Source organism: Anabrus simplex, chromosome 6 (genome assembly GCF_040414725.1).
Source record: "Anabrus simplex isolate iqAnaSimp1 chromosome 6, ASM4041472v1, whole genome shotgun sequence".
Lineage (NCBI taxonomy): Eukaryota > Metazoa > Arthropoda > Insecta > Orthoptera > Tettigoniidae > Anabrus > Anabrus simplex.
The window spans coordinates 346,745,176-346,772,080 of record NC_090270.1 but is presented as its reverse complement, the minus strand read 5'-3'; the positions used below and the strand labels follow the sequence as shown (position 1 = coordinate 346,772,080).

Sequence of the window (26,905 nt, the reverse complement as noted above, 5' to 3'; positions counted from 1 at the left end):
CAGCTTTTTTTTAGATATTCTGTTGAACTGACTTGTTGAATTAAAATTTTTGCCCTGTATAAATATGGGAAATATATCACAGCTTGTATGTGATTCGGGTTCGTTACCAACTCTTATATTTCATACGTAGATGGCTGTGGGTAGTTATTGTTTTCAGTGGTGTATGTAGCAAAATAATAATTATTTAATATGATATTGATATCTTATTGCACTCTGTACTTAGTAAGTTTGTTCGAGTTCATTCCACTGCTGATATGTTCGCATAATATGTGCGACGTTGAAGATGGATCCAAGAAAGCTGTTGGCAATACTGGCTGCAACAGCGTGTTCAGTATTCATAATGGCTGCCAGCTGTAAGCAAGACGTGTGTGATGCTGTGACGCTTGAGACCCTGTGAAATACTTTAAAGCTAACAAAAGTGGAGAAAAATTTAATTGGAAATCTAAACCAAATTGTTTTAAACGTTTTAGCTTACGAGATCAGAATCCACTGTGGACTGTGGAAGACGTGAAAAAGTCCGCGCAGCTGATTGGCGTTTCTGTGTACAGTGTTTACGCCGCTCGCTTGGAATTTAAACTCCACGGAAAATACAAGTCTCCAGCGAAAGATCAATGTGTCACCTCAGCACTCGCCGTAAATAAAACAGGAAGGGCCTTAACACGGTATGGGAATAGGATCCTTGCCGTATTCGATGACGACGATAATAATAATGTGTACTTACTTTATATTCGTAACTGCCCTCTACCTGCAGAAATGTTGTCATGAGAGGATCATGAGTTCGTTTTTACCTTCCGAATGACGAGACTACAATATTTATAACATTCCTGGAAGCATTGTATTTTGCAACCCCACTCACGGGTGGGTTTATCAGCTTTTTTAACTGTGAGAAACTGCCACTGACAGTCGTTGCACGAGAGCGGAATCGTATACTTACGTTGTAAGTCTCCATGTGCTTCACACAAATTGCATTATGCAATAAAAATAAACCTTGCTTCTCTTGCCTCGGTATTCGTCAGTAACCTGTAGGTTTTACATGGTCAATAAAGGAATAAATGGGCATGGTATGTAATCAAAGTACAGCTATGAAAGGAAGTGATTTCGTTTGATGCTTCACTATTTCAGAATGAAGTATTGTACTTGTCAGATGGACGTGCACGGGAGATATGAATTTGCCAGATGTCAATTGGGAAGGAAATGCGAACGACAGAAAGCATGACCAACAAATGCCAAATAAGTTAATATGGGAAGGACAGCTGATTCAGAAAGTGATGGAACCAACCAGAGGGAAAAATATCCTGGATGTCATGCTGATAAAACCAGATGAGCTCTATAGGGAAACTGAAGTAATAGATGGTATTAGTGATCATGAAGCTGTTTTCGTGGTAGTTAAAAATAAATGTGATAGAAAGGAAGGTCTTAAAAGTAGGACTGTTAGGCAGTACCACATGGCTGATAAAGCAGGCATGAGGCAGTTTCTAAAAAGTAGCTATGATCGGTGGAAAACGGTAAATATAAATGTAAACAGACTCTGGGATGGGTTTAAAGAAATTGTTGAGGAATGCGAAAACAGGTTTGTACCATTAAGGGTGGTAAGGAATCGTAAAGACCCACCTTATTATAATAGAGAAATAAAGAGGTGCAGACTGGAAAGAAATAGAGTTAGAAATGGCTGTGGAAGTAAGGAGAAATTGAAGGAACTTACTAGAAAATTGAATCTAGCAAAGAAGGCAGCTAAGGATAATATGATGGCAAGCATAATTGGCAGTCATACGAATTTTAGTGAAAAATGGAAGGGTATGTATAGGTATTTTAAGGCAGAAACAGGTTCCAAGAAGGACATTCCAGGAATAATTAATGAACAAGGGGAGTGTGTATGTAAGGATCTTCAAAAGGCAGAAGTATTCAGTCAGCAGTATGTAAAGATTGTTGATTACAAGGATAATGTCGAGATAGAGGAGGAGGCTAAGGCCAAAGAAGTAATAAAATTTACATATGATAACAATGACATTTACAATAAGATACAAAAGTTGAAAACTAGAAAAGCGGCTGTAATTGATCAGATTTCTGGGGATATACTAAAGACAATGGGTTGGGATATATTACCATATCTGAAGTACTTATTTGATTATTGTTTGGTCAGAGGAGCTATACCAGATGAATGGAGAGTTGCTATAGTAGCCCCTGTGTATAAAGGAAAGGATGATAGACATAAAGCTGAAAATTACAGGCCAGTAAGTTTGACATGCATTGTATGTAAGCTTTGGGAAGGCATTCTTTCTGATTATATTAGACATGTTTGTGAAATTAATAACTGGTTCGATAGTAGGCAATTCTGTTTTAGGAAAGGTTATTCCACTGAAGCTCAACTTGTAGGATTCCAGCAAGGTATAGCAGATATCTTGGATTCTGGAGGTCAAATGGACTGTATCGCGATTGACCTGCCTAAAGCATTTGATAGGGTGGATCATGGGAGACTACTGGCAAAAATGAGTACAATTGGACTAGACAAAAGAGTGACTAAATGGGTTGCTATATTTCTAGAAAATAGATCTCAGAGAATTAGAGTAAGTGAAGCTTTATCTGACCCTGTAAAAATTAAGAGGGGAATTCCTCAAGGCAGTATTAGTGGACCTTTATGTTTTCTTATATATATAAATGATATGAGTAAAGGAGTGGAATCGGAGGTAAGGCTTTTTGCGGATGATGTTATTCTCTATAGAGTGATAAATAAGTTACAAGATTGTGAGCAACTGCAACGTGACCTCGAAAATGTTGCGAGATGGACAGCAGGCAATGGTATGTTGATAAACGGGGTTAAAAGTCAGGTTGTGAGTTTCACAAATAGGAAAAGTCCTCTCAGTTTTAATTACTGCGTTGATGGGGTGAAAGTTCCTTTTGGGGATCGTTGTAGGTATCTGGGTGTTAATATACGGAAAGATCTTCATTGGGGTAATCACATAAATGGGATTGTAAATAAAGGGTACAGATCTCTGCACATGGTTATGAGGTGTTTAGGGGTTGTAGTAGGGATGTAAAGGAGAGTGCATATAAGTCTCTGGTAAGACCCCAACTAGAGTATGGTTCCAGTGTATGGGACCCTCACCAGGATTACCTGATTCAAGAACTGGAAAAAATCCAAAGAAAGGCAGCTCGATTTGTTCTGGGGGATTTCCGACGAAAGAGTAGCATTACAAAAATGTTGCAATGTTTGGGTTGGGAAGAATTGAGAGAAAGAAGAAGAGCTGCTCGACTAAGTGGTATGTTACAAGTGACTATTCTCATTTTGGTTCCGTATTGAAGTTGACGTATGTCTCAAGTATTATTACAATATTATAAGTCCACCTGTTCAATACAATACATTGTACAGTGGACTTATAATATTGTAATACTACTTGAGACATAAGTGGTATGTTCCGAGCTGTCAGCGGAGAAATGGCGTGGAATGACATTAGTAGACGAATAAATTTGAATGGTGTTTATAAAATTAGGAAAGATCACAATATGAAGATAAAGTTGGAATTCAAGAGGACAAACTGGGGCAAATATTCATTTATAGGAAGGGGAGTTAGGGATTGGAATAACTTAGCAAGGGAGATGTTCAATAAATTTCCAATTTCTTTGAAATCATTTAGGAAAAGGCTAGGAAAGCAACAGATAGGGAATCTGCCACCTGGGCGACTGCCCTAAATGCAGATCAGTATTGATTGATTGATTGAAGCGTATTAAGTTAATAACTATTGTTTCGGGCATTTCAGCGGAACTTGACCTTTTGTTGATCAACAAAGATTTTAGTAATATGGGAATTTCTGAGAAAGTTAACTCCATCACGCCTACGTCTGAAACTTCTCCAACTACTATGGTATCCTCTCTTCATAACCAATGTAACTTTGGTATCACACCTTCTGTTCTAGAAAACTTTAAAGCCCGAGTTAATTCTGTGCCGTCTCCTAATTGTTTTAAGGAGATTTTTAAAGGAGTAAACAATTTTTCAGTTAACTCTATTGAAGAAAGCATCAGTATTTTAAGTTTTCTTGTGGAGTTGACGGAGTCAGCTATGTTTATTCTATGGACGATTTAGGTATTTTTCGTGCTGTTTTTCCTCACTGTGAAGGGATTTTAAAAAGAGAGATCTCGGAAGCTATATCAGGGATCCTATCCATCAATGCTTTCCATGAGCTGGTACTAGGGAAGTTCATTCCATCTCTTGCTCTCTAGAGTTTAATTCCTCAACACTGTTTCAGAACTCAGTTTATGTTTGGGACTTAAGATTTTACTGCAAAGTATTTATGATCTCTGGTCAGGAAAGTGAGATGGTAGCTAGGATTTTAAAAGGCATATCACCCTCGTAACCTTCCTACCTCTCATTGACCCGATGTCCCACCGATTTTCAAGAACTGGAAGAGGCATGCTCATTCGCTGAGGATGTCAAACATGGTGACTCTACCAGACCTGTCAACCTTCCTCCTCCTGTTAGACCAGGGAATCCTACTGTCTCTTCAGTTTCTAAGGATGGAAATGTTCACAAATGTTTCAACTTTGGATCTAGGGGTCATTTGAGGAGCACTTGTCCAGTTGTTAAATGCTATTCTGGTGGTTGCTATTCCTGTGGATCCAAACAACATGTCAAGAAAGCTGTCCGTTGTCAGTTCAGAATAGTAATCAATGACTAGAGGGCAACAAGTTGGAATGTAACAGGCCTAGGGTTGAAAATCCTTGGACATCTGAAAAAATTATTTGCCCAGACCTATGTAACAAGATTTATGTTCATGTTCCCTCCCAGAGTACTTGTACTCCCGTAGAAATCAATAATGAACCGGTAAATGCCTTACTTGATACCGGAAGTGTGGTGTGCCTAATTAATTCGACATGGTACTATAGAATGAAATCTTCATGTAAATTGCCGGAACTGGATACTACTAATGTCAAATGCATCACTGCTAATTCTCAGTTTTTTAAAATCTTAGGTTCAGTGAAGGTTAAGTTGAGGATTGGTGGATTTACCTGGAAGATCAAATGTTTGGTAACACCTAACTTGTCTTGCAATGTAATTCTTGGTTCGGATTTTCTGTCTAGTGTTAGACTTACAGAGTAGGAATTTCTTTTTTAAATTTTCACCTGACATTAAGTTTGCTTTGGTTGATGCTCCATTGAAGATATCTATTGCTTCGTGTGTAGGTTACCCGTCTCCTGACGAGGATAGTGATCTGAATTGCATTGATCTGGGACATCTAGGGGAAATTGAAGCTGAACAAGTGCGTAACCTCTGTAAAGAATTTCCGGAAGTCTTAACAAGTAAATTAGGGTTGACTGATGTCCTAGAATATGACATTGAGTTGTTAGACCATCAACCGGTTAGATCTCCTCCGTATCGTCTATCTCCACCACGTATGCTGGAATTGAAGAAGATTGTGGAACAGATGGAAAAAGATGGAGTTATCAGACCTTCCACCTCTCCATATGCTTCTCCAGTGTTCTTAGTGCCTAAGCCCTCTGGTGGTTTTCGTGCTGTGATAGACTATCGAGCCCTGAAAGGTAAGATAGTACTCCAATCTATCTCTTTGCCGGATCTCCACACTTGTTTTGGATGGTTTTCGGGGGCGAAGTTTTTCACCGTTCTTGATTTGAACCAAGCATACTATCAAGTGCCTTTATCCAAGAGATCCATTCCCCTTACTGCTTTTATAACCGACTGGAACCTGTATGAGTTCCTGAGGCTCCCGTTCGGTTTAGGTTCACGAGTTCAGCCACGAGAGATACGAAGGTCTTTAAACTTCAGGTGCCGTTCTGCCGATGTTTTTCTTTTTTCTTTATCCAAGTGCGTTATTGCCACCTACTGTTCTCTGAATAGGAGCAATTTCTGTTTTGTTTTGCCGTTGCATAATTGTTGCCTTATTTTAAGATGTCATGTAACTTTGAGTTTACAATTATTTAAAAACCTTGTTTTGTTATGTTATGTTAGTTTGGTGACGTATTACCATGGCGATCAGATCTTCAATAGGGGTTGGCCAGGGGCCATTTTGCCGTGGTGACGATTATTTATTCCAGCTTATCTTATTTTGTTTGTTCGCTTATTTAACTTAATTTAAACTTATTTCATTTCTTGTTAGTCTTACTAATATATAGCTTAGGTTGGAGTTTTAATGTGTTCCTTGGTAGGGTCAATTGGATTAATTACTGTAAGATCCGAGGAAATAAATAAATAAATAAATAAATAAATAAATAAATAAATAAATAAATAAATAAATAAATAAATAAATAAATAAATAAATAAATATTGAATGGATAATAACAGGCTCACAAAGAAAAATTTAAACGTAGCATTATCAATGAAAAACCACAATAATTGGCTAAAAGAAATCAGCGAAGACCTAAATTAAATTGGCGTTAATGAAGAAACCATTTAAGATAGAATAACATTCAGAATCTTAATTCACAAACACAAATTTTCGGTAGAGCTCGGCCGACTAAATACAGGATGGACTGAACAATGTAAAAAAAGGAACACATGCAATGTTTACAACGATTTAGTAGCTGGGTGCACCTGCCGGCTAACTGATGAGAGAAACTCCCTGTGTAACACGTGCTGAGCTAACAGGAGGCAGATAAGCTGGGTGCACCTGCTGGCTATCCGATGAGAGAAACTCACTGTGTAACAAGTGCTGAGTTAACAAGAGGCAGATAAGCTGGGTGCACCTGCTGGCTACCCGATGAGAGAAACTCACTGTGTAACAAGTGCTGAGTTAACAAGAAGCAGATAAGCTGGGTGCACCTGCTGGCTACCCGATGAGAGAAACTCACTGTGTAACAAGTGCTGAGCTAACAGGAGGCAGATAAGCTGGGTGCACCTGCTGGCTAACTGATGAGAGAAACTTTCTGTGTAACAACGAGTGATGAGTTAACAACAGGAGGCAGATAAGCTGGGTGCACCTGCCGGCTAACTGATGAGAGAAACTCCCTGTGTAACAAGTGCTGAGCTAACAGGAGGCAGATAAGCTGGGTGCACCTGCTGGCTAACTGATGAGAGAAACTCCCTGTGTAACAAGTGCTCAGTTAACAAGCGGCAGATAAGCTGGGTGCACCTGCTGGCTACCCAATGAGAGAAACTCACTGTGTAACAAGTGCTGAGTTAACAAGAGGCAGATAAGCTGGGTGCACCTGCTGGCTACCCGATGAGAGAAACTCACTGTGTAACAAGTGCTGAGCTAACAGGAGGCAGATAAGCTGGGTGCACCTGCTGGCTAACTGATGAGAGAAACTTTCTGTGTAACAACGAGTGATGAGTTAACAGGAGGCAGATAAGCTGGGTGCACCTGCCGGCTAACTGATGAGAGAAACTCCCTGTGTAACAAGTGCTGAGAAAACAGGAGGCAGATAAGCTGGGTGCACCTGCCGGCTAACTGATGAGAGAAACTCCCTGTGTAACAAGTGCTCAGTTAACAAGCGGCAGATAAGCTGGGTGCACCTGCTGGCTACCCGATGAGAGAAACTCACTGTGTAACAACGAGTGATGAGTTAACAGGAGGCAGATAAGCTGGGTGCACCTGCTGGCTAACTGATGAGAGAAACTTTCTGTGTAACAACGAGTGATGAGTTAACAGGAGGCAGATAAGCTGGGTGCACCTGCCGGCTAACTGATGAGAGAGACTCCCTGTGTAACAAATAGTGATGAGTTAACGGAGATAAGCTGGGTGCACCTGCTGGCTACCCAATGAGAGAAACTCACTGTCTAATTACCTAATAAGATTATTTTCTACGTAAAATAGTTTCCAAAACTTCACACACTGGCTTTTTATTTCAGGATACAAGTAACTGTTAAGAACCAAAGGTTTGAGTGTAAACATATTAACCACAAGTTCTTTTACAAGATATTAGAATCATTCCGGCTTGACGGTTTTCACTTTACAAAGGAAAATTTAACGTGTCCTCTAATTCAATACATAACATTTCTTCGTAAAGCACAAGTTCTTTAACATTGATTTCAATTAAATGATTGCATTATGGAGATTATCAGACAATTTTTTTACTATTTAAACACTCAGCACAAATCCAGTGAGGAGGAGGGGAAAATAATTGAAAGTAGATCAGAAATAAAATGTTTATTTCATATCCATTTTGTTAAAATGTATCCTCTTACCAGACAAAGATCTGACTTAAATACCATCAATACACCAAAATCTCAGCCTTAGATTGGTGTATTTTGGTAAAAACATCATCAACTGTCAAACCCGATGAAAGTCTTCAACTTTTTTAACAACTCAGATTTCTCATCAGCAGGCAAGAATGATGAATGAGCAGCATTGATGTTCTGAAAAATAATTTGAATTAAAGTAGTATCTTTAAGATAACAGGAAAAATGAATGAAAGAAAGAAAGAATAACAATTTTAATTCTAGAATTTACTGATAAAAGTTATCTTTATGTATACTTCTTATTAAATTTATCAGGACTTTAAGAACTAGTTGCAGGTCCTGGATCGAATCGGACAAATTTTTATCTATGTATCTCTGCCAGCCTGCCTCGTTAAGGCATTGAAATGTGAATGGTCTGACACTGTGGTTAGCTGGTTCGAATCCCGTCGGTTGTAAAAATTTCACCATCAGAATATTGGCTGGAAGGGTATGGGAGTGCGTGGTATACAATTTCTTATCGCTAGATTGCGTGCGAAAAGCCTGGATTTAATACCAAACCTCTCCGCAGTGCTCATATTGATTCACAATTAAGTATTTAATTTATTTTCCACCTAGTCGATACAATGATTGCTTAAGGCAATTTTTAATGGTCAAAAGTGGTACATGTTTCGTATATTATCAACATCTTCAGCCACATAACACTGTTTAGATGAAAAATATATAAAATTGACAAAGTAATGCTTTAGAGGAAGTGTCCTTAAAATTAACATAAGATTGACAAGATTAAAACAAACAAATAACTCAAGAGAAAATATATAAATTATTTCTACAATAGAAAGCAGTCGTCAAGGAAACACTTGTACAATATTCCATAGAGAAATTGTCCTAATAAATATTCTTTTCTTAATAATTCATGAAAAAAATCAATTTATAAATTAAAAATTATACAATTTATAAGTAATTATCGAAACGAAGAAATCCTGATATCACAGTGCGGCTCTTATTATTAATGTAGATGAAAATATAACTAATTCCTAGTTGTCAAATCTTATTAAGCCTGCTTTCCTTTGGAACAGTAACTCCTGTCATTCTTTCACAGTTTTGCGCCGGGTGTAATATTGATGATGCAATCTTCCTTGCTCTTGCACCTGAGGAGGTGGAGGAGCGGGGGATATAGGTGTGTCAAGAACTTCCTTGCTGTCACCTATAGCTTCAACTGAGGAGGAACAAGTTGTAGGGCTATCTGTAGGTGGAGAAATTCCAATTCTTTTTTCGTGATCCTTCTCAAGCATTTTCAAATATACTAGAATTTGATAATAGTGCTCATATTGAGCGAGGGCATATAACGCTGTTGATGTTCTTCCGTCGAATGGGGATGTTAAGCCTTGAGCAGACCCCTTGGTGCTATTCAACAGGAGCAGGATATGGGCTGGCACCGGGTTTCACCCTCTCCCTTCGTACTATCATATATCACGTCATTCATTTCATCTCATTAACTCCCCTGATGAGGTTGACGTCAGGAAGGGCATCCGGTCATAAACATCCACCACAACAGATTCATCTCAACTCATATCCGACGCCGTCGAGAAACGGGACAAACAAAGAAACATATCTCTGCCTCGCCCCCCGGTGGATAAGCTGATAAGTGATAAAATGAACTTATCTGGTTAAACACATAATCAGATATCTCAAAATGTACCTTCTCTGTATGTTTACCTGTTTACACATGAATGTGGAGGATGTATAGGGGAATAAATGGTGTAGATATCTCATTTTTGCTACTGACTTATCAGCTTATTCACCGGGGTCAGAGTTATTAAAAATGCTGACTAAACACAGCTTTGTCCAGTCTATCCAGCTGTTCTACTGGACTGATCTGCTTCATTTTTGTGTTATTCTCTCCGAAATTACCTGCCCGTGGATCATGAGGTGTTATAGGTCTCCAAGTTCAGTTAACTTTGAACAATCCTGAAATCAATTCACTAAATGACCACTCCAGTAATAGCAGGTGGAGGCTCACCCTAATCTGTATTTAGCTAGATGCTCACAGTTAAGGAACAATATGGAAATTATGGAAGGTAAAATACCAGGAAAATGCCTTTGTGGACGACTGAGAAAGACATTCATGATGCCATTTCTTGTGAACTCAGGATGCGGGAGCTATGCAGAGGCAAAAACATACTGCACAGGATCGACCCAATTGAAGAGACTCATTGCAGGGGCAAACCAGTCATTAGACTGAATTACTCGAAGAGGAAGAAGAAGAAGATAGATATCGGCAAAGCTAAACAATTAAAAATAACAGCGCGGCTATGGGCTGGCAATGGTCGTGCCCGCAGCGCTTCTTGCTGCTGACTGAAAAGCTTTCCTTTGTATAGTTGTATGATTGTCACAAAAATATACTTCTAGCATATGCGTGTGCAGTTTCGACTAAACTACATTGCAATAATAGGTACAATTCGATGCTTTGAACTTCTGCTTACTAACTGTCTTCGTTCAATTTCTCACCTGAGTATGTACGTAGTTGTTCATGTATAAAGGACCATCTATTGAATCAGGATGAAGTTTTTCTCATCCCAGTAGTACTGAAACATCATTCGGACGATGCACAGGCAGCGGGGATACATAAAATGGTCCAGGCCACGAGACAGGTTTGGAAGTATGCTTTCTTAATTTTTAAAGTCGACAAACTTGACCATTTTACATGTTATGAATCTCATTATGATAACCGTATTGGAGTACAGAATGTAAAAAGTTTCAAACAAATTTATTAAAAAACCACCATTCCAATAATTTACAGTCTTTAAGTTTAAGATACAAATTTTACATAGTTGAAACGAAAATGAAATGGCGTATGGCTTTTAGTGCTGGGGGTGTCCGAGGAGAAGTTCGGCTCGCCAGATGCAGGTCTTTTGATTTGACATCCGTAGGTGACCTGCGCGTCGTGATGAGGATAAAATGATGATGAAGAAGACACGTACATTCAGCCCCCGTGCCAGCGAAATTAACCAATTAAGGTTAAAATTCCCAACCCTGCCGGAAATCGAACCCGGGACCTCTGCGATCAAAGGTCCCATTTAGTCATGGAACCGGTCGTTACATAGATGTTAAAATAGGACATGTTTCGCTTAAGCTTTGTAAGCATCTTCAGGCACACTTAATCTAAAGCTAAGTGAGGGCCCTGAACTGGGTTCCTCATTAAAGTATATGAAAAATGAAAACCTACAACCTGTTTTCCAGTCAGTGACCAGGTCAGGGATGTAATGAATGAATCATATATACATGGTGTTAGGGGTATACGTGCAGATATTAAGCTAGACAGCAAAGAAAAATACATCTCACAATATATGCTATGTACTTTTTACCTTGTCCTATTAGTTTGCCCAAAACTGAGCCAAATATTTCAGGACCTAATGTGTTTTGAATGGCCGTAGCAAGATATGCCTGTTACGTCATTCTGTCCACGCGTAGTGGAAGTACAGTAGCAGAGTATAGGGCTTGTTGAAACTGTTTCTTATCGCAGGCCAACGCATGTTGTTGTGCACTTCCCCTAAAGCCTTGGCAAGTAGGAGAGGATGACTCACGTGCCAAGCCACTTGCTGTACTCGAAAAGCGGTCTAGAGTACTCTGTGTGAAATGTACACAGAATTCTTACAGTGACCTCGAAGATACGTACCAGCACATACATGCGAATCAAGTATTGTGTAGCTGTGTGTGATTTTTAAGACGTCAATGGCATTACTCAGTGATCCAAGCTGACAAAATGAAAGGAAATAGTTAATAAGTAAATGAAAAATGAGCGCAACATTTCTGTGCTCTTATTGCGACAGTCTACGATGAATTTCTGACAATAGACAATGCGAGTTTTCTATGCTTATTCATAAACTTTTCAGGTCAATGAAAGGACGGTGGACACTGAAAGAAAAGGCTGTAAGTATTCAGTCATACTGTTATTAATGAGACAGATTTCAAAAACCGTAGCTGGAACTATGCGTGAACATTGCTCGAAGGAAAAATAGCTACTGTAGATTTGTTTTGCTAGTTACTTTACGTCGCACCGAGACAGATAGATCTTATGGTGACGATGGGACAGGAAAGGGCTAGGAGTGGGAAGGAAGCGGCCGTGGCCTTAATTAAGTTACAGCCCCAGCATTTGCCTGGTGTGAAAGTGGAAAACTTGGAAAACCATCTTCAGGGCCGCCAACAGTGGGGTTCGAACCTGCTATCTACCGAATACTGGATACTGGCCGCACTTAAGCGACTGCAGCTATCGAGCTCGGTCTACTTTGGAATTGCCGCCGGGCATTTCTAATAGAAGGCTTATTCTTCTTTTTCCTAATCTGATTACCCTCCAGGGTTGGTTTCCGGACTCAGCGAGGGATCCCACCTCCACCGCCTCAAGAGCAGTGTCCTGGAGCGTGAGACATTGGGTCGGGGGATACAACTGGGGAGAATGACCAGTACCTCGTCCAGGCGGCCTCACCTTCTATGCTGATCAGGGGCCTTGCGGGGGAATGGGGAGATTGGAAGGGATAGACAAGGAAGAGGGAAGGAAGCGGCCGTGGCCGTAAGTTAGGTACCATCCCGGCATTTGCCTGGAGAAGTGGGAAACTACGGGAAACCACTTTCAGGATGGCTGAGGTGGGAATCGAACCACCTCTACTCATTTGACCTCCCGAGGCTTAATGGACCCCGTTCCAGCCCTCGTACCACTTTTCAAATTTCGTGGCGGAGCTGGGAATGGAACACGGGCATCCGGGGGGGGTGGCAGCTAATCACACTAACCACTATACCACAGAGGTGGACAGAAGGCTAATTACTGGACAGTAAGTGCCGATAGGTAATGTAACGGAACCGTTTAATTAAAACTTCCGTAATAATAATGTTACTACTACTACTACTACTACTACTACTACTACTACTAATATCTTAACGTTTCACTAACTAATTTTCACGGTTTACGGAGACGCTGAAGCCTAGAATTTTGTACCGCAGTTCTTTTTTAAATGCAAGTAAATCCACAGGCGTATTTCAGCACCTTCAAATACCACCGAACTGAGCCGCCATCGAACCTGCCAAGGTGGGATCAGACCAGCGCTCTATCGTCCGAGCTACTCAGACCACAATTGGAGCTTCGAGTAAGTTGATTGTTCGGTTAGGGGCGCGCAGCTGTGAGCTTGTATTCTAGTGATAGTGGGTTCGAACTCCACTGTCGGCAGCCAGGAAGATGGTTTTTCGTAGTTTCCCACTTTCACATCAGGGAAATGCTGGGACTGTACCTGTATTAGACTTCGAACGCTTCCTTCCCACTAGTATCCCTTTTCTCTCTCATCGTTGCCGTAAGACCTACTTGTGTCGGTGCGACGTAAAACAATTTGCAAGTACATGATTCGGTAATTTCGGAGACATGTCTGCAATTATAATATTAATAATAATTCAGGCCTGTTAAAAGTTCACTATTTTCTTTAGTGTTTTCTGATAGATTACGAGCTACGAAGTTTGAGTGGGGCGATTAACTTTTATTTTCATAATAGTTAGTAATAATAGACTAACACACTTTTTATAATAATATTGTTAGTGGCTTTTCGACGGATGCAAGCTGACAGCTGCGCGCTCCTAATCGCACGGCCAACTCGCCCAGTAATAATAATTGTACCGGGCGTTACACCTCCGCGCCGCTAATTCAAACTTTGCGCCAGTTGAAACTCCTCTACTGGAGGAAGCCTGAACTTTAACTACCGTGTTAAGTCTCAAGTTTCTCAGAAGATGTCCCTACTTGTAAATTTTGAAGTGTTCTGAACTGTGTCGTTTTCGATGTATTTTTGTTTTCCCTGTAGCAACAAGTGTGAACATTCTCTTCTAGATGGCACCTCTTATGAACTACAATTGTGCACTCTAGTGCGAAGTGTAGGAAACTTTTTTTTTTTTTTTTCTGAAGAAATTTAGTATTTATAAGTTTGTTCTTTATTAAATTTCTTTCTGCCATTTATTAAGTTGGCAACGTTAAGCCTTTCTTTCCGCCTGTTTTGAAATTGGCCAATCATTAATTTTTGTAATTAATTTTCCACCAATCCTAGATGTCATTTCAGTTTTGACTTGTAATCTTTTGGCCGTCCAATAAAATGCTTGTGGGCGGGTGTTATCATTCATGAAAGATCTCGAATGTTCCGCGAGGGTATATAAACTGCTGATTTTCGGGTCTCTGCGCCACTTCAGTAACATCTATCATTGTGTAAATTATGTAGCAGGGGGCGGGAAGCGCCTCTTTCGTCGGGCAGCAGTTCTTCAATAAGGTAATGGCCTTCTAATAACTTCTTTTCTTGCTAGCTCAGCAGTTGAACTCTCGGGGCAGGTTCGATACCTCTTACCATGTAACTTTCCTCTAAAATGTAAAAGACTCTTGGTATAAATTCTATCTCTTTAAACTACAAATTGGGATAGAGAGTGCCTAACCCTCTCGAGCTCCCTTTCATATTGTTTTTGAGGTGACTACGTTTTCTCAACCATTTCTCTTCGTTTCGTAATGTAATAAGTTTTCCTATTGTGTCACCTCTTTAGTATGGGATTAGCCCTTGCATATGCGGCCTAGTGCCAAATAGGTTTTAAATAAAGTGTATTAGGAGTGCAAGGACACCTCCTCTCAAGTTGGTATTTTGGAGGCCATGTAATTGTCCTGTTTCTTTATTGAGTAGGCCTCAGTAGGTTGGGTATTTTTACCCCTGTTTTCATGTGCTTGGAGGTCAACTTGAAGGTGGAGTTTGGTGTGGCCTTTGATAGGCTGGAACTTTGAGAGAGGGTTGCTCTTCCCAAAAAAAAAATTGTTTCTGCATGCCTCGAGGAGGCTTTACTGTGTAATTGGGAGCAAGAGCTCCTGGGCATGATTGGGGTTTTATGCCCCTTTTTCAAACCTGGTATCTGGCTAAAGTTGGGCTAATTGCTCAAGAATTAGGTGTCTGGCTCTCGGAGTCCAAATCCTGTAACATTGTAATTGTACATGCTCGATTTGTTGCTAGGCTACTGAGTACCTGTTATATTTGTTATTTCTTGATCTTAAAAAGAAAATATAACCTTGTTAAATTTTAAATTAACTTTAATTTTGTAGATTGAGACCTATTCATCCCAGCACCTTCTTTCACCTCTAACTACCACGGATAACTCCGTAACAAGTGGTAGCAGAGCGTGTATGAATGGGTCTCAAATTAGCCTCTTTTGACGGCTAAACATTGCTTTGTTTTCGAACTCTAACAATTTTCTCAGTTGCTGAAATTTTTTTATTTTTCCTTTTTTTTTTTTCAAAATTGTTTTTGTCATCATGCCCGGCCCTCGCGATGTCCTCCATCTCAACTATTTGCGCAAGGAGGAGTTGATCTATGAATTAACAATTAGAAATGTGCAATCTGGAGGCACGGTTGCGGTAGACACACATAAGCTTAGAGAGTCCCTTGATTTGCCCATTTCCATCACCACATTGGGAGAGAAAGAAATTGACGACTCTCTTTCCACGATCACTGATAATACTACTGAGCTGGCATCTGTGATTACCTTTTTTGAAGAAAATGACCCTTCTCCTAATCAAATTAAACATGTGCAAGCCAGGTTATTTCATTTTTCTAATAGAGTTAACGATCTGTTGTCTCTGAAGTTGAATGACGTTCAGAGGAAGGAAGCTAGCGTTGTTCTTGAAAATCTTTCTGAATTGTCCAGTAAGGTTATCCAATTGTTAACCACTTAACTGGGTATTATTGATGTGCTTGTTGTAACCTGCCCTGTGTATTTTTTCAGCAGATTGTTGTTACACGGCAGGATAGGCAGAAAAAATTAGTAATATCATTAATATCATTCATTTGTGATACAAAAAAGTAAAATATAGGAGTTTTAATTAATTAATTTTAATGTTAGAGATATTTTAACCATTTTTACATAACTTCAAGGTCATTTACCTGGTTGAAATTTGAGAGTTTGGCCCATATTTTACAGCCGAAAGTTGATACAAATAAAAGCAAGGAGTATTTATAAATATCATATCATGCATGTGACATTCTGAACCATTTTTCATTAACTGCAAGGTCATTTACCTGGTTGAAATTTGAGTGTTTTGTTCATATTTTAGCACCTACAATTAAAATAAATAAAAGAGAGGAATATTTATGAATTACACATAATGCTAGTGACATTGTGAAAGATTTTACGTTTACTTCACGGTCAGTTACGTCATTTACCCCACTAGAACTGCAGTGACTTGTCTGTATGAAACTGCCTGAAGCATGGTGCAGCACAAAGTGCCTTCTCGCAATCAGGGCACCAGATCATCGACTCTTTCCTCTTTCCATTCTTCCAACACACTACACATCTTCTAGTGGGTCTCTTCTTCGATGTACCCGGAACAAAATCGGGCAAGCAGCGTCCCAGTAGTCGGGAAGGTGTTGGTGATTTTGAAGGACGTCCTTTTGGCTGCTGTTCGACCACTCCTCCGGTTGAAGATAAGTCCTCTGCTAAGGTCAGTTGAAAGTCAAGTCTACGTAGACGTCCTCCTTGCTTCTGATAAATTATAAACGCATTCAAACACGCCAGATCCATCAGGTAACGGAACATCTTCTGGTAATATTTCTTTAGGCGTTCTTTGGCAAGTCTGTAGCTGGGAACTTGGCCATCATTTTTATCCACTCCTCCCATATTTTTGTTGTAATCTAGAACAAGGGATGGTTTATGGATTACACCTTTCCTTGTCTGAACATCGCTCATGCTGTCATCATGGATTGTGCTGACTAAGGTAACATCCCTTTTGTCTTTCCATTTCATGATCATTTGCTTTTTACGAAAGGCTGCAATTGTTTCCCCCTTCTGCAGTCTGGCCCTCTTCACTGTGTCTGGGAATTCCTTTCTGTTGATTCTCATAGTCCCCACAACATCAGTATTTCTGCTACACAATGTGTCAACGAGTCTTGGACTAGTATACCAGTTGTCAAGATAGAGGCAATACCCTTTATCTAGAAGGTTGTGAGTAAGTTCTAGTACAATTCTGGAGGAAATATTCTCACCAGGATATCTTTGACCATACACCGTGTCCTTACCAGTATAAACTACAAAATTCCACAGATAACCAGACCCACTTTCACAAAGTTTATAGAATTTCATGCCAAATCTGCTTCTTTTAGATGGAATAAATTGCACCCAGCCCAATCGTCCTTTCCATAGAAGGAGGGACTCATCGACACATATGTTTTGCTCAGGAATGTATACGGAAGAAAATCTTGATTGTAGGTGATCAAGTACCGGCTGAATTTTATAGAGTTTCTTGTTGTGCAGGTTAGGATCAAATTTAGAATTGTCGGAGAAATGAAGGAACTTCAGGAGAAGATGAAATCTTTTCTCAGAGATAATTTTTGAAAAGTAAGGGGTTGCGATACTTTCCCGTTTTGAAAAGTACATACTGTTTTCTGGCTTATGAACTATCCCCTGCAGCATTAGAAGTCCAATTAGAGTTTTTATCTCAGTTGGATTTGTATCCACCCAATCTTTCGCTCGTGACCGTGGTTTCAAGTTCGGATGGGCTTCTAAAAACTGTTTAGCATACACATTGGTCTGTTCGGCAATAAGTTGAAACATTTCATCGCCTATGAACTGTTCAAAATATTCCAACACATTGGATTCATCGTCGAAGTCCACATTTACACCACTAGCACCAGAAAATACGAATTTCTGACGTGAAACACCACGCGGCGGGAAAGGTTGAAATATGTCTAGCACCTCGCCTTCATCCGACTCGTCATGTTGTTCATCTTGTTCTTCATTCTCATTCTCTGAACCACTTTCACTATCAGACTCACCTTCATCTGTATCAAACCAATCATCTTCGGATTTCTGAGAAGATAAATCGTCACAATCATTCTCTAAGTGTTGAATAATCTCGTCTTCTTCGAGCGTTTCGAACTTGCGCTTTGAACTAGATGCTGCCATGTTTGGCCTACTGCGGACAAGTAGCACCGCACAGTTGTAAAATGAAAACAAATAAGCTTCAAGAAGCGTGGCATGTGGTATTTGCTGCCATCGTGCGGGGAAAGCATCAATTAAGACGACAATACATAACTCGGCAAAGTAGCTCGTCATTCCCAGGAGATATTCGGGGTAAAAGACGAGTACGTATATATTCGTCATGCCCATTACCGTGTAACATACAGCGTACGAATATATACGTCATGCCCAGTTAAGAGGTTAACTGGGGAGGTTCCTCCCAAAACCGACCAACCCGCTACGGTAAACGTAGTCAGTGAAGACCGTTCTCCCACCGGGGAAGAAAGTACTAAATCGATAGGAGTTCAACAAACCTCTGCCCCATTAGACCATGAATCTGAACGACGTACCTCATTGAATAATGTACGTTCTGAATTAGCTTCCTTGCCACTTAAACCTTTACCTACTATGTCACCCGGGTTCAGCAGCTTACCTCATCCATTAGCAATGTTGCTCAGAGGTATTTCTAAGTTTTCGGTTAACTCTACCAGTGAAGTTATTTCAAAGGTTTTTAGTAGAATTTCAGGACCATGCTCTTGTTTTTTCTCTTTCTCCATGTCAAATTTTGCAGATAATTTATCCCTATGCAATTGGTGTTCTCTCGGACAAAATTGTTAGGGCAATAGCGGAACAGTCATCTATTGAAGATTTTCATGCACACATCCTTGCAAAATTCATCCCTGCTCGTGCGAGGTCATCTCTGATTCAGAAGTACTATTATCGAGTACACAGACTGGATGAAAATCTTGCTGATTTCATACAAGACATTAAATTCTATACCAGGGTGTTTGCTCTTCACTTCCCTGAAGATCAGATTGTACAGGCCATTGTGGAAGGCATTTCTCCATCTTACAGATCATACTTGTGTTTTGCGTCGCGTCCGCAAACTTTTGCCGAGTTAGAGGCTATGGCCGTCTCCGCCGAAGGAGTTAGATACGCCGATACCTTGCGTGTCGCGGAAGAACCCCCTCCTTCTTTTAGTAATCCCCGACCTCCACCTCGCCGACCAGTCACACCCCGTAAATGTTATGCTTGCGGGTCGCCTGACCATCTTCGCAATAAATGTCCATTGGTCAAATTTAGTAGGACAAATAATGGAGCAGGTTCATCACAAGGCTGTTTTAAATGTGGGGCTTTCTCACATATCGCCAAGAATTGCCCAAATTCTAATAGCACCCCGTCCTGCTCAACTTCTGGTGCAATTTCCACCAATGCCAATAATAATAAGTGACTAGTGCCTTCGGATGAGTCGGCGAACCCACCTTCCCGAGGCTCAGCCCTAAGTAAACACACCAAAATTGCAGGGAAAACTCCCGCTTCAAATTTATCTTTTGAAGGCCCTAAGGAATGTCTTAGGATTGCGGCGGATTCCCCCGCACCCGTACCTTTTCTTAAAATTGAGGTGAATAATGAGCCTATAACTGCTCATTTAGATTCAGGCAGTGTTTGTTCTATTATTTCGGCTGAATGGTATTCGAAATTGAAATCTATCTGTTAACTTCCCGACTATTGCTCATCTTCAGTTCAATATGTTTCGGCTAATTCTTCTCCATTCGAAATTTTAGGTTTTTTTATATGACAAAATTCGGATTTCTAAATTTACTTTGAAAGTCAAATTGTTGGTGGCAAAGCACTTGTCCTGCCCCATTATATTGGGAGCAGATTTCATGTCCCGACATTCAGAGCAAGTCGTGCTCTTTCAAATTTGATAGTAATTCCAAAATCCCTTTGTTAAAATGTAGCTCTGTAACATGTTCATCTGTTTCGTCTACCCAGGATGAGATGTTGTTAGATCTTAGACATCTACCTGAGGAGCAGGCTGACAGTATTTGTAAGTTGTGTCAGTCGTTTCCAGAGGTGTTCTCGGATACTCTTGGTGTTACTGAACTGATCGAATACAAAATTGAGGTCACGGATTCGAATCCTGTCCGTTTTCCACCTTATAGGCTATCTCCACCTAAAATGAAGGCATTGAAAGAAATCATCGATCAAATGTTAAAGGATGGTATTATTAGGCCCTCTAAGTCGGCGTATTCTTCGCCTATTTTTCTAGTCCCGAAAACCCAAGGTGGCTTCAGGCCAGTCATTGATTATAGGGCTCTCAATCGGAAGGTGGTGTTACAATCTGTGCCCCTTCCTGACCTTCATTCTTGTTTTTCATGGTTTCGCAAAGCTAAGTTCTTCACCATCTTGGATCTAAATAAGGCCTATAATTAAATTCCTCTGGCTGAAGAATCCAAACATCATACAGCGTTTGCCACGGATTGGAATTTGTATGAATACAACCGTGTACCTTTCGGGCTCCCCACCGGAGCAGCTGTGCTTACGAGGCTACTAGATAGGGTCTTCTCCAACATCAAATTTGAGTACTTGTACCACTATCTGGATGACGTCGTCGTATTTTCGGAAACATTCGAAGAACACCTAGATCATCTGCGAGAAGTTCTCAATCGCCTTCGTAAAGCTGGGTTAACTGTGAAATTGTCCAAGGTCGCCTTCGCTAAACCCTCTATGTCATTCCTAGGGCATATTGTCTCACCCGATGGTGTCGCAGTTGATCACTCTAGAACACAGGCCATCCGTTATTTCAAGCCTCCCAAGGACATCAAAGGTATTGCTAGGTTCATTGGTATGGTGAATTTCTTCAGAAAATTTATTCCAAATTTCGCCAATAGAGCGGCGCCCTTGAACCTTCTTCGTAGGAAAGACATAAAATTCGAGTGGGAGCCTTCGCAACAAGCCGCTTTTGAAGACCTGAAATTATCTCTTTGTAATGCCCCTGTCCTTGCTATGCCCGATTTCTCGAAGAAATTCATCGTCCAAACCGACGCGTCGGCGGCGGCGGTAGCTGCAGTCCTTCTTCAAGAGACTGAACTAGGGAGGCGACCCATCGCCTATGCATCTAGGACTCTATCGGCTCAAGAAGCCAAGTATTCCATCTATGAGCTCGAAGGTTTGGCAGTCTTATTTGCCTTAGAAAAGTTCCGTCTCTATCTGGAACATGTCAAATTCGACTTGGGGACTGATAATCAAGTCCTAAGCTGGGTCTTAGGTAGGCCGCGTCGTACTGGTTGTATAGCCCGGTGGGCCATCCGAATTTCTGCCTTCCAATTTGACGTTAGGCATATCAGAGGTGCTGAAAATGTTGTCGCAGACGGACTCAGCCGTATGTTTTCCAATGACGGCGCGACCCATGAATCGGTCGAGAGTTCATCACCTCCCGAGTCCATGCTATCTGAGGTTAATGCCATCTTAACAGATGCTCTCATGCTCTTTAGGGATATTGAGAAATATCAACGAGAAGATCCAACGCTGGCTCCGATCATGGAAACCCTTTCTTCTGGGGAACATGTTGTCCCTTATGTACTGAGGAATGGTGTTTTATGTTGCCCTTCGAGGCATGATCAGATGATGAAAGTTGTAGTTCCAGCTGTTCTTGTACCAATGATCTTCAAGTACTATCATGAGACCCCATTAGGGGGGCATTTAGGCATCTTTAAAACCCGTGAAAAAATCCGTGAAATGTTTATCTGGAAGGGTATGGACGGTGAAATTCTTGATCTAGTAAAGGCTTGTAAATCTTGCTTGCTTAGTAAACCCACCATGTCTACCAAGGTAGGCCTTTTGTCTTCTCATCAAGCGTCGCGCCCCATGGAACGTCTCTACATTGATTACGTAGGACCCTTCCCCCAGTCAAAGGGGAATGCCAACAAGTTCATCTTTGTATGTGTAGATGGTTTTACTAGATTTTCTTGGTTATTCCCGACTAAGATGGCTACCGCTCAGTCCACCATTACTTGTTTAAATTCAATCTTTGCTTCTTTTGGTCCGTGTCAATATATTGTGTCTGACAACGCTAAGGCTTTCACATCCAAACTATTTCGCAAATTCTGTTTTGATCTGTCCATATCTCATGTGACTACTTCTGCTTATTATCCCCAACCATCTTTTGCCGAAAGAGTCAATCGTAACCTCAGGTCAGCTCTTATTGCTTATCATCATGAAGACCATTCCAGGTGGGACACGTCCCTGCATTGGTTAGCTTTCGCTCTGAATTCGGCGGTTCATGAATCACATAAATTGGCTCCAGCTTCTCTGATGTTCAAGTTTGTTCCCAACACGCCGCTCTCTAACCTCTGGTCTCTGAGTGACATTCTACCCGAGACAATAGATCCAGATAATATTAAAGATCTCTGGAAGAAGGCTAAAGCCATTCTTAAAGTGTCTCATGAAAAGGTTAGGGAAAGATATGATCGTGGACGGAGACCCACCAATTTGAAGGTAGGCGAACAGGTGATGGTCAAGAATTTTGTTCCCGCGGTTAAGCTTGCCCCCAGATTTCATGGGCCGTGCATAATCCTTGATTTTCTTTCGCCGGTTACGTTGTTATTAAGCAATCCAGCCACCGAGAGGATATTTAGGGTTCACCTGTCGCAGGTGAAACCTGTGTAGCTTCCGCGCAAACGTAGCTGATTTTATATTTGCTTTAAGATTTTTGAAAGAATTCGGAAGGTTATATATTTTTATTGGTTGCATTTTGAGGCCTTCTGCCCTTGGAGTCAGGTTCTTTGTATTTAAGCTTTTATTGTACACCTTCCCAGACCAGTTAAACTGACATCCTGTCCTTGTCATGGCCATTACCATGCTCCCGTCTTCTGCTGACATAAAACAGTGGCTATTTAAATGAAACAAATATTTCCACGCCGCTGGCCCCTCAGTTCCACCACAATGAATGTACCCTAAAATCATTCTGGTCCAACAAAATGCTGCCGCCGAGATCTTAATGGTTCAGTGCCCCCGCAGCAGCGCGGCGCTGTACTGTCACTGAGGTGGGGTATGGGCCCGCCCCTCTCCAGTGAGGCCACCAGTTTACCTCGAGCCGGAGTCCTCCTCCCAGCCAAGGCTGATGTGCGGCGCACAACCTGCAACTTGCCCGCGACCTGTATGTTCGCCGCGGGCGCGGCGTGCTTCAACTCCACTACTCCTTTCATAGTGCGGGCGAGCGGTATCTCAGGGTACTTGAGGGGTCCGAGCGGTCTCCTCTGGACACAAGCAGCGGCGGCTGGTCTGGCCGCCGAACTTAATCAACATTGAATGTACTTAATCAGCTACATGGACATTTAATATCAACAATTACTACATTTTTGAATTCAACAGCAATATTTGGTGGACTTAGAAAATGTTTCTTCACTTTCAAGTATTAAAAGTTTTTCTTTCTGAATTCAACTTCTACAAGCATAAAGACATTCCTTCAAAAGTTACTACAAAGAAATTTTGAAACTGGATCCAATCATTTTAAGAAAACTTGTTTGTAAATCCTTCTGCAATTAATTTCTATTTCAACAGCATAACTTGGACCTTGTTTTAAAACAAAAGTTTATGTTCTTCTGTGTTACCCCTTGGAGGGACTTTTGGGGGGGGGGGAGGTCTGTACCGGGCGGTACACCTCCGCGCCGCTAATTCAAACTTTGCGCCAGTTGAAACTCCTCTACTGGAAGAAGCCTGAACTTTAACTACCGTGTTAAGTCTCAAGTTTCTCAGAAGATGTCCCTACATGTAAATTTTGAAGTGTTCTGAACTGTGTCGTTTTCGATGTATTTTTGTTTTCCCTGTAGCAAGAAGTGTGAACATTCTCTTCTAGATGGCACCTCTTATGAACTACAATTGTGCACTCTAGTGCGAAGTGTAGGAACCTTTTTTTTTTTTTTTTGAAGAAATTTAGTATTTATTTGTTCTTTATTAAATTTCTTTCTGCCATTTTTTAAGTTGGCAACGTTAAGCCTTTCTTTCCGCCTGTTTTGAAATTGGCCAATCATTAATTTTTGTAATTAATTTTCCACCAATCCTAGATGTCATTTCAGTTTTGACTTGTAATCTTTTGGCCGTCCAATAAAATGCTTGTGGGCGGGTGTTATCATTCATGAAAGGTCTCGAATGTTCCGCGAGGGTATATAAACTGCTGATTTTCGGGTCTCTGCGCCACTTCAGTAACATCTATCATTGTGTAAATTATGTAGCAGGGGGCGGGAAGCGCCTCTTTCGTCGGGCAGCAGTTCTTCAATAAGGTAATGGCCTTCTAATAACTTCTTTTCTTGCTAGCTCAGCAGTTGAACTCTCGGGGCAGGTTCGATACCTCTTACCATGTAACTTTCCTCTAAAATGTAAAAGACTCTTGGTATAAATTCTATCTCTTTAAACTACAAATTGGGATAGAGAGTGCCTAACCCTCTCGAGCTCCCTTTCATATTGTTTTTGAGGTGACTACGTTTTCTCAACCATTTCTCTTCGTTTCGTAATGTAATAAGTTTTCCTATCGTGTCACCTCTTTAGTATGGGATTAGCCCTTGCATATGCGGCCTAGTGCCAAATAGGTTTTAAATAAAGTGTATTAGGAGTGCAAGGACGCCTCCTCTCAAGTTGGTATTTTGGAGGCCATGTAATTGTCCTGTTTCTTTATTGAGTAGGCCTCAGTAGGTTGGGTATTTTTACCCCTGTTTTCATGTGCTTGGAGGTCAACTTGAAGGTGGAGTTTGGTGTGGCCTTTGATAGGCTGGAACTTTGAGAGCGGGTTGCTCTTCCCAAAAAAAAATTGTTTCTGCATGCCTCGAGGAGGCTTTACTGTGTAATTGGGAGCAAGAGCTCCTGGACATGATTGGGGTTTTCTGCCCGTTTGTCAAACCTGGTATCTGGCTAAAGTTGGGCTAATTGCTCAAGAATTAGGTGTCTGGCTCTCGGAGTCCAAATCCTGTAACATTGTAATTGTACATGCTCAATTTGTTGCTAGGCTACTGAGTACCTGTTATATTTGTTATTTCTTGATCTTAAAAAGAAAATATAACCTTGTTAAATTTTAAATTAACTTTAATTTTGTAGATTGAGACCTATTCATCCCAGCACCTTCTTTCACCTCTAACTACCACGGATAACTCTGTAATAATAATAATAATAATAATAATAATAATAATAATAATAATAATAATAATAATAATAATACATCTTTACGTGCCAATGGAGACGCGCGGTGTCGAAATTTTGCCCACAGGTATTCTTTAACATGCCTGTAATCTACCGATCAGAAGCGGTCGTATTTGAGCACCTTTAAATACCAGCGGACTGAGCCAGGATCGAGCCTGCTAAGTTCATGAAACCAGTGCTTGAACCGTCTGAGCCACTCAGCCTGGCAACATTTATTTTGATACGTTTAATAGGCACTGCAAAATAAGCAGTAAGATAGAAGGCTTTCATTTACATTTAAACATGTTCTCTTCAGTTGGAAGCACGAAAGGAAGGTACGTTTAATTAATTTATGTTCATAACATGTCCCTTACTGGTATGAAGTAAAACGTTCGATGTGTTTTGACATTTCAGTTCCGATACTACTCACTTGGAAATCATATCCTATGCATTCTTTCGTTGACGTAATAAACTTTATTTACATAGACATCAACGCGGGATGTTTCTGCATACAGCGAGTTGCACTCCCAAAAGACCATGATATTGAAATCGCACTGTGGGAGAATATTCCACGTAAGCAGTTCGACAAAAGCACTAAACGTGTCTCGTGCCGATTCGGTTGTCTGCTGTTCCTAGCGAAGGGGATGTGGCTGGACGTGTTCCCCGCCCCTACATGAAACCGGTCTGTCTGACCTTGACCTGAATAACAGCTGTCAGAGATGCGAATTATCGTCCGTACTAGTACGTGAGTTACTTCGTAGTAGTAGCATCAGTAGTATTATTTGAATAATGCCAGTGTATGAATATCACGAATACCATGATATGCTGCTAGTGTATCGTGTGGCAGAACAGAACACGGGTCGCCCTTCATGAATCTATCGGGAAAGGCTTCGAGCAATTTATATTTTGTTTTTTATTCACTACGAGTTAAAACAGAGGACACTTTGCGTTTTAAGGGCCGATGACATTAAGACAGCAATCATCATCATCATCATCGTCGTCGTCATCATCATCATCATGTATAAATATTCAATAAAATAATTGTTTTATATTCATCATTACTGAAATAGGAAGTATAAGTTAACATTTAACTTAAGAAGGTTGCCTAGAGTGTTTTGTTAATTTACAAAAGAAAAATTAAAATTTCTTTTAGTGTAAGGCAATCTGTATGTTTTTGTTTTCTAAACTGTTGTACTGTAATGTTTAACATAGGTACACTTTTTTTGTTCACAGGCGTTTTCGTGTACGTTCGTAAATCCGTACTTTTCTATTCGAGATAGTCTTGTTACCGTCCACTGGAATTACGGAGCCCGTACTGTATGTTAGTTCATTATTTTTCTACAAAAGAGTGTTACTCATGCGACTGTAGTTCCTACGACCACGCCACTCTTATGTCTGTGTCACTAATGTGCACTTTGTTCGGTTCTGTACTGCTTGACCATGTGGTTCTCGTTACCTTCTTCTGCCTCTTCTTCTACTGCAGCCTTATGTCTTATTCTACCGACATCATCTTAACACGCAGTAACGTAATCTGTTGCGATTTACCGAGCTCGATAGCTGCAATCGCTTAAGTCCGACTCCATGGCTAAATGGTTAGCGTGCTGGCCTTTGGTCACAGGTCTCCCGGGTTCGATTCCCGGCAGGGTCGGGAATTTAACCTTAATTGGTTAATTTTACTGGCACAGGAACTGGGTGTATGTGCCATTTTCATCATCATTTCATTCTCATCACGACGCGCAGGTCGTGGATACAGATGCTTATGTACCACAACATCACCGGCTTTCAGGCCGGCTCCTTGGCTAAATGGTTAGC

The 26,905-nt window shown here is 40.7% G+C and overlaps 1 protein-coding gene across 1 annotated transcript in view; it reads right to left on the bottom strand.

Annotated features, from left to right (window-relative positions):
- Nucleotides 1-8,087: 8,087 nt before the first annotated feature.
- Nucleotides 8,088-26,905, bottom strand: part of LOC136875372 (adenosine deaminase) — a 153,918-nt gene continuing 135,100 nt past the window's right edge. Inside the window, exon 9 of the mRNA XM_068228471.1 lies at nucleotides 8,088-8,305. Coding sequence (XP_068084572.1) covers nucleotides 8,213-8,305 — 93 coding nt within the window. The 3' untranslated portion in view covers nucleotides 8,088-8,212. The remainder of the gene's footprint in view (nucleotides 8,306-26,905) is intronic.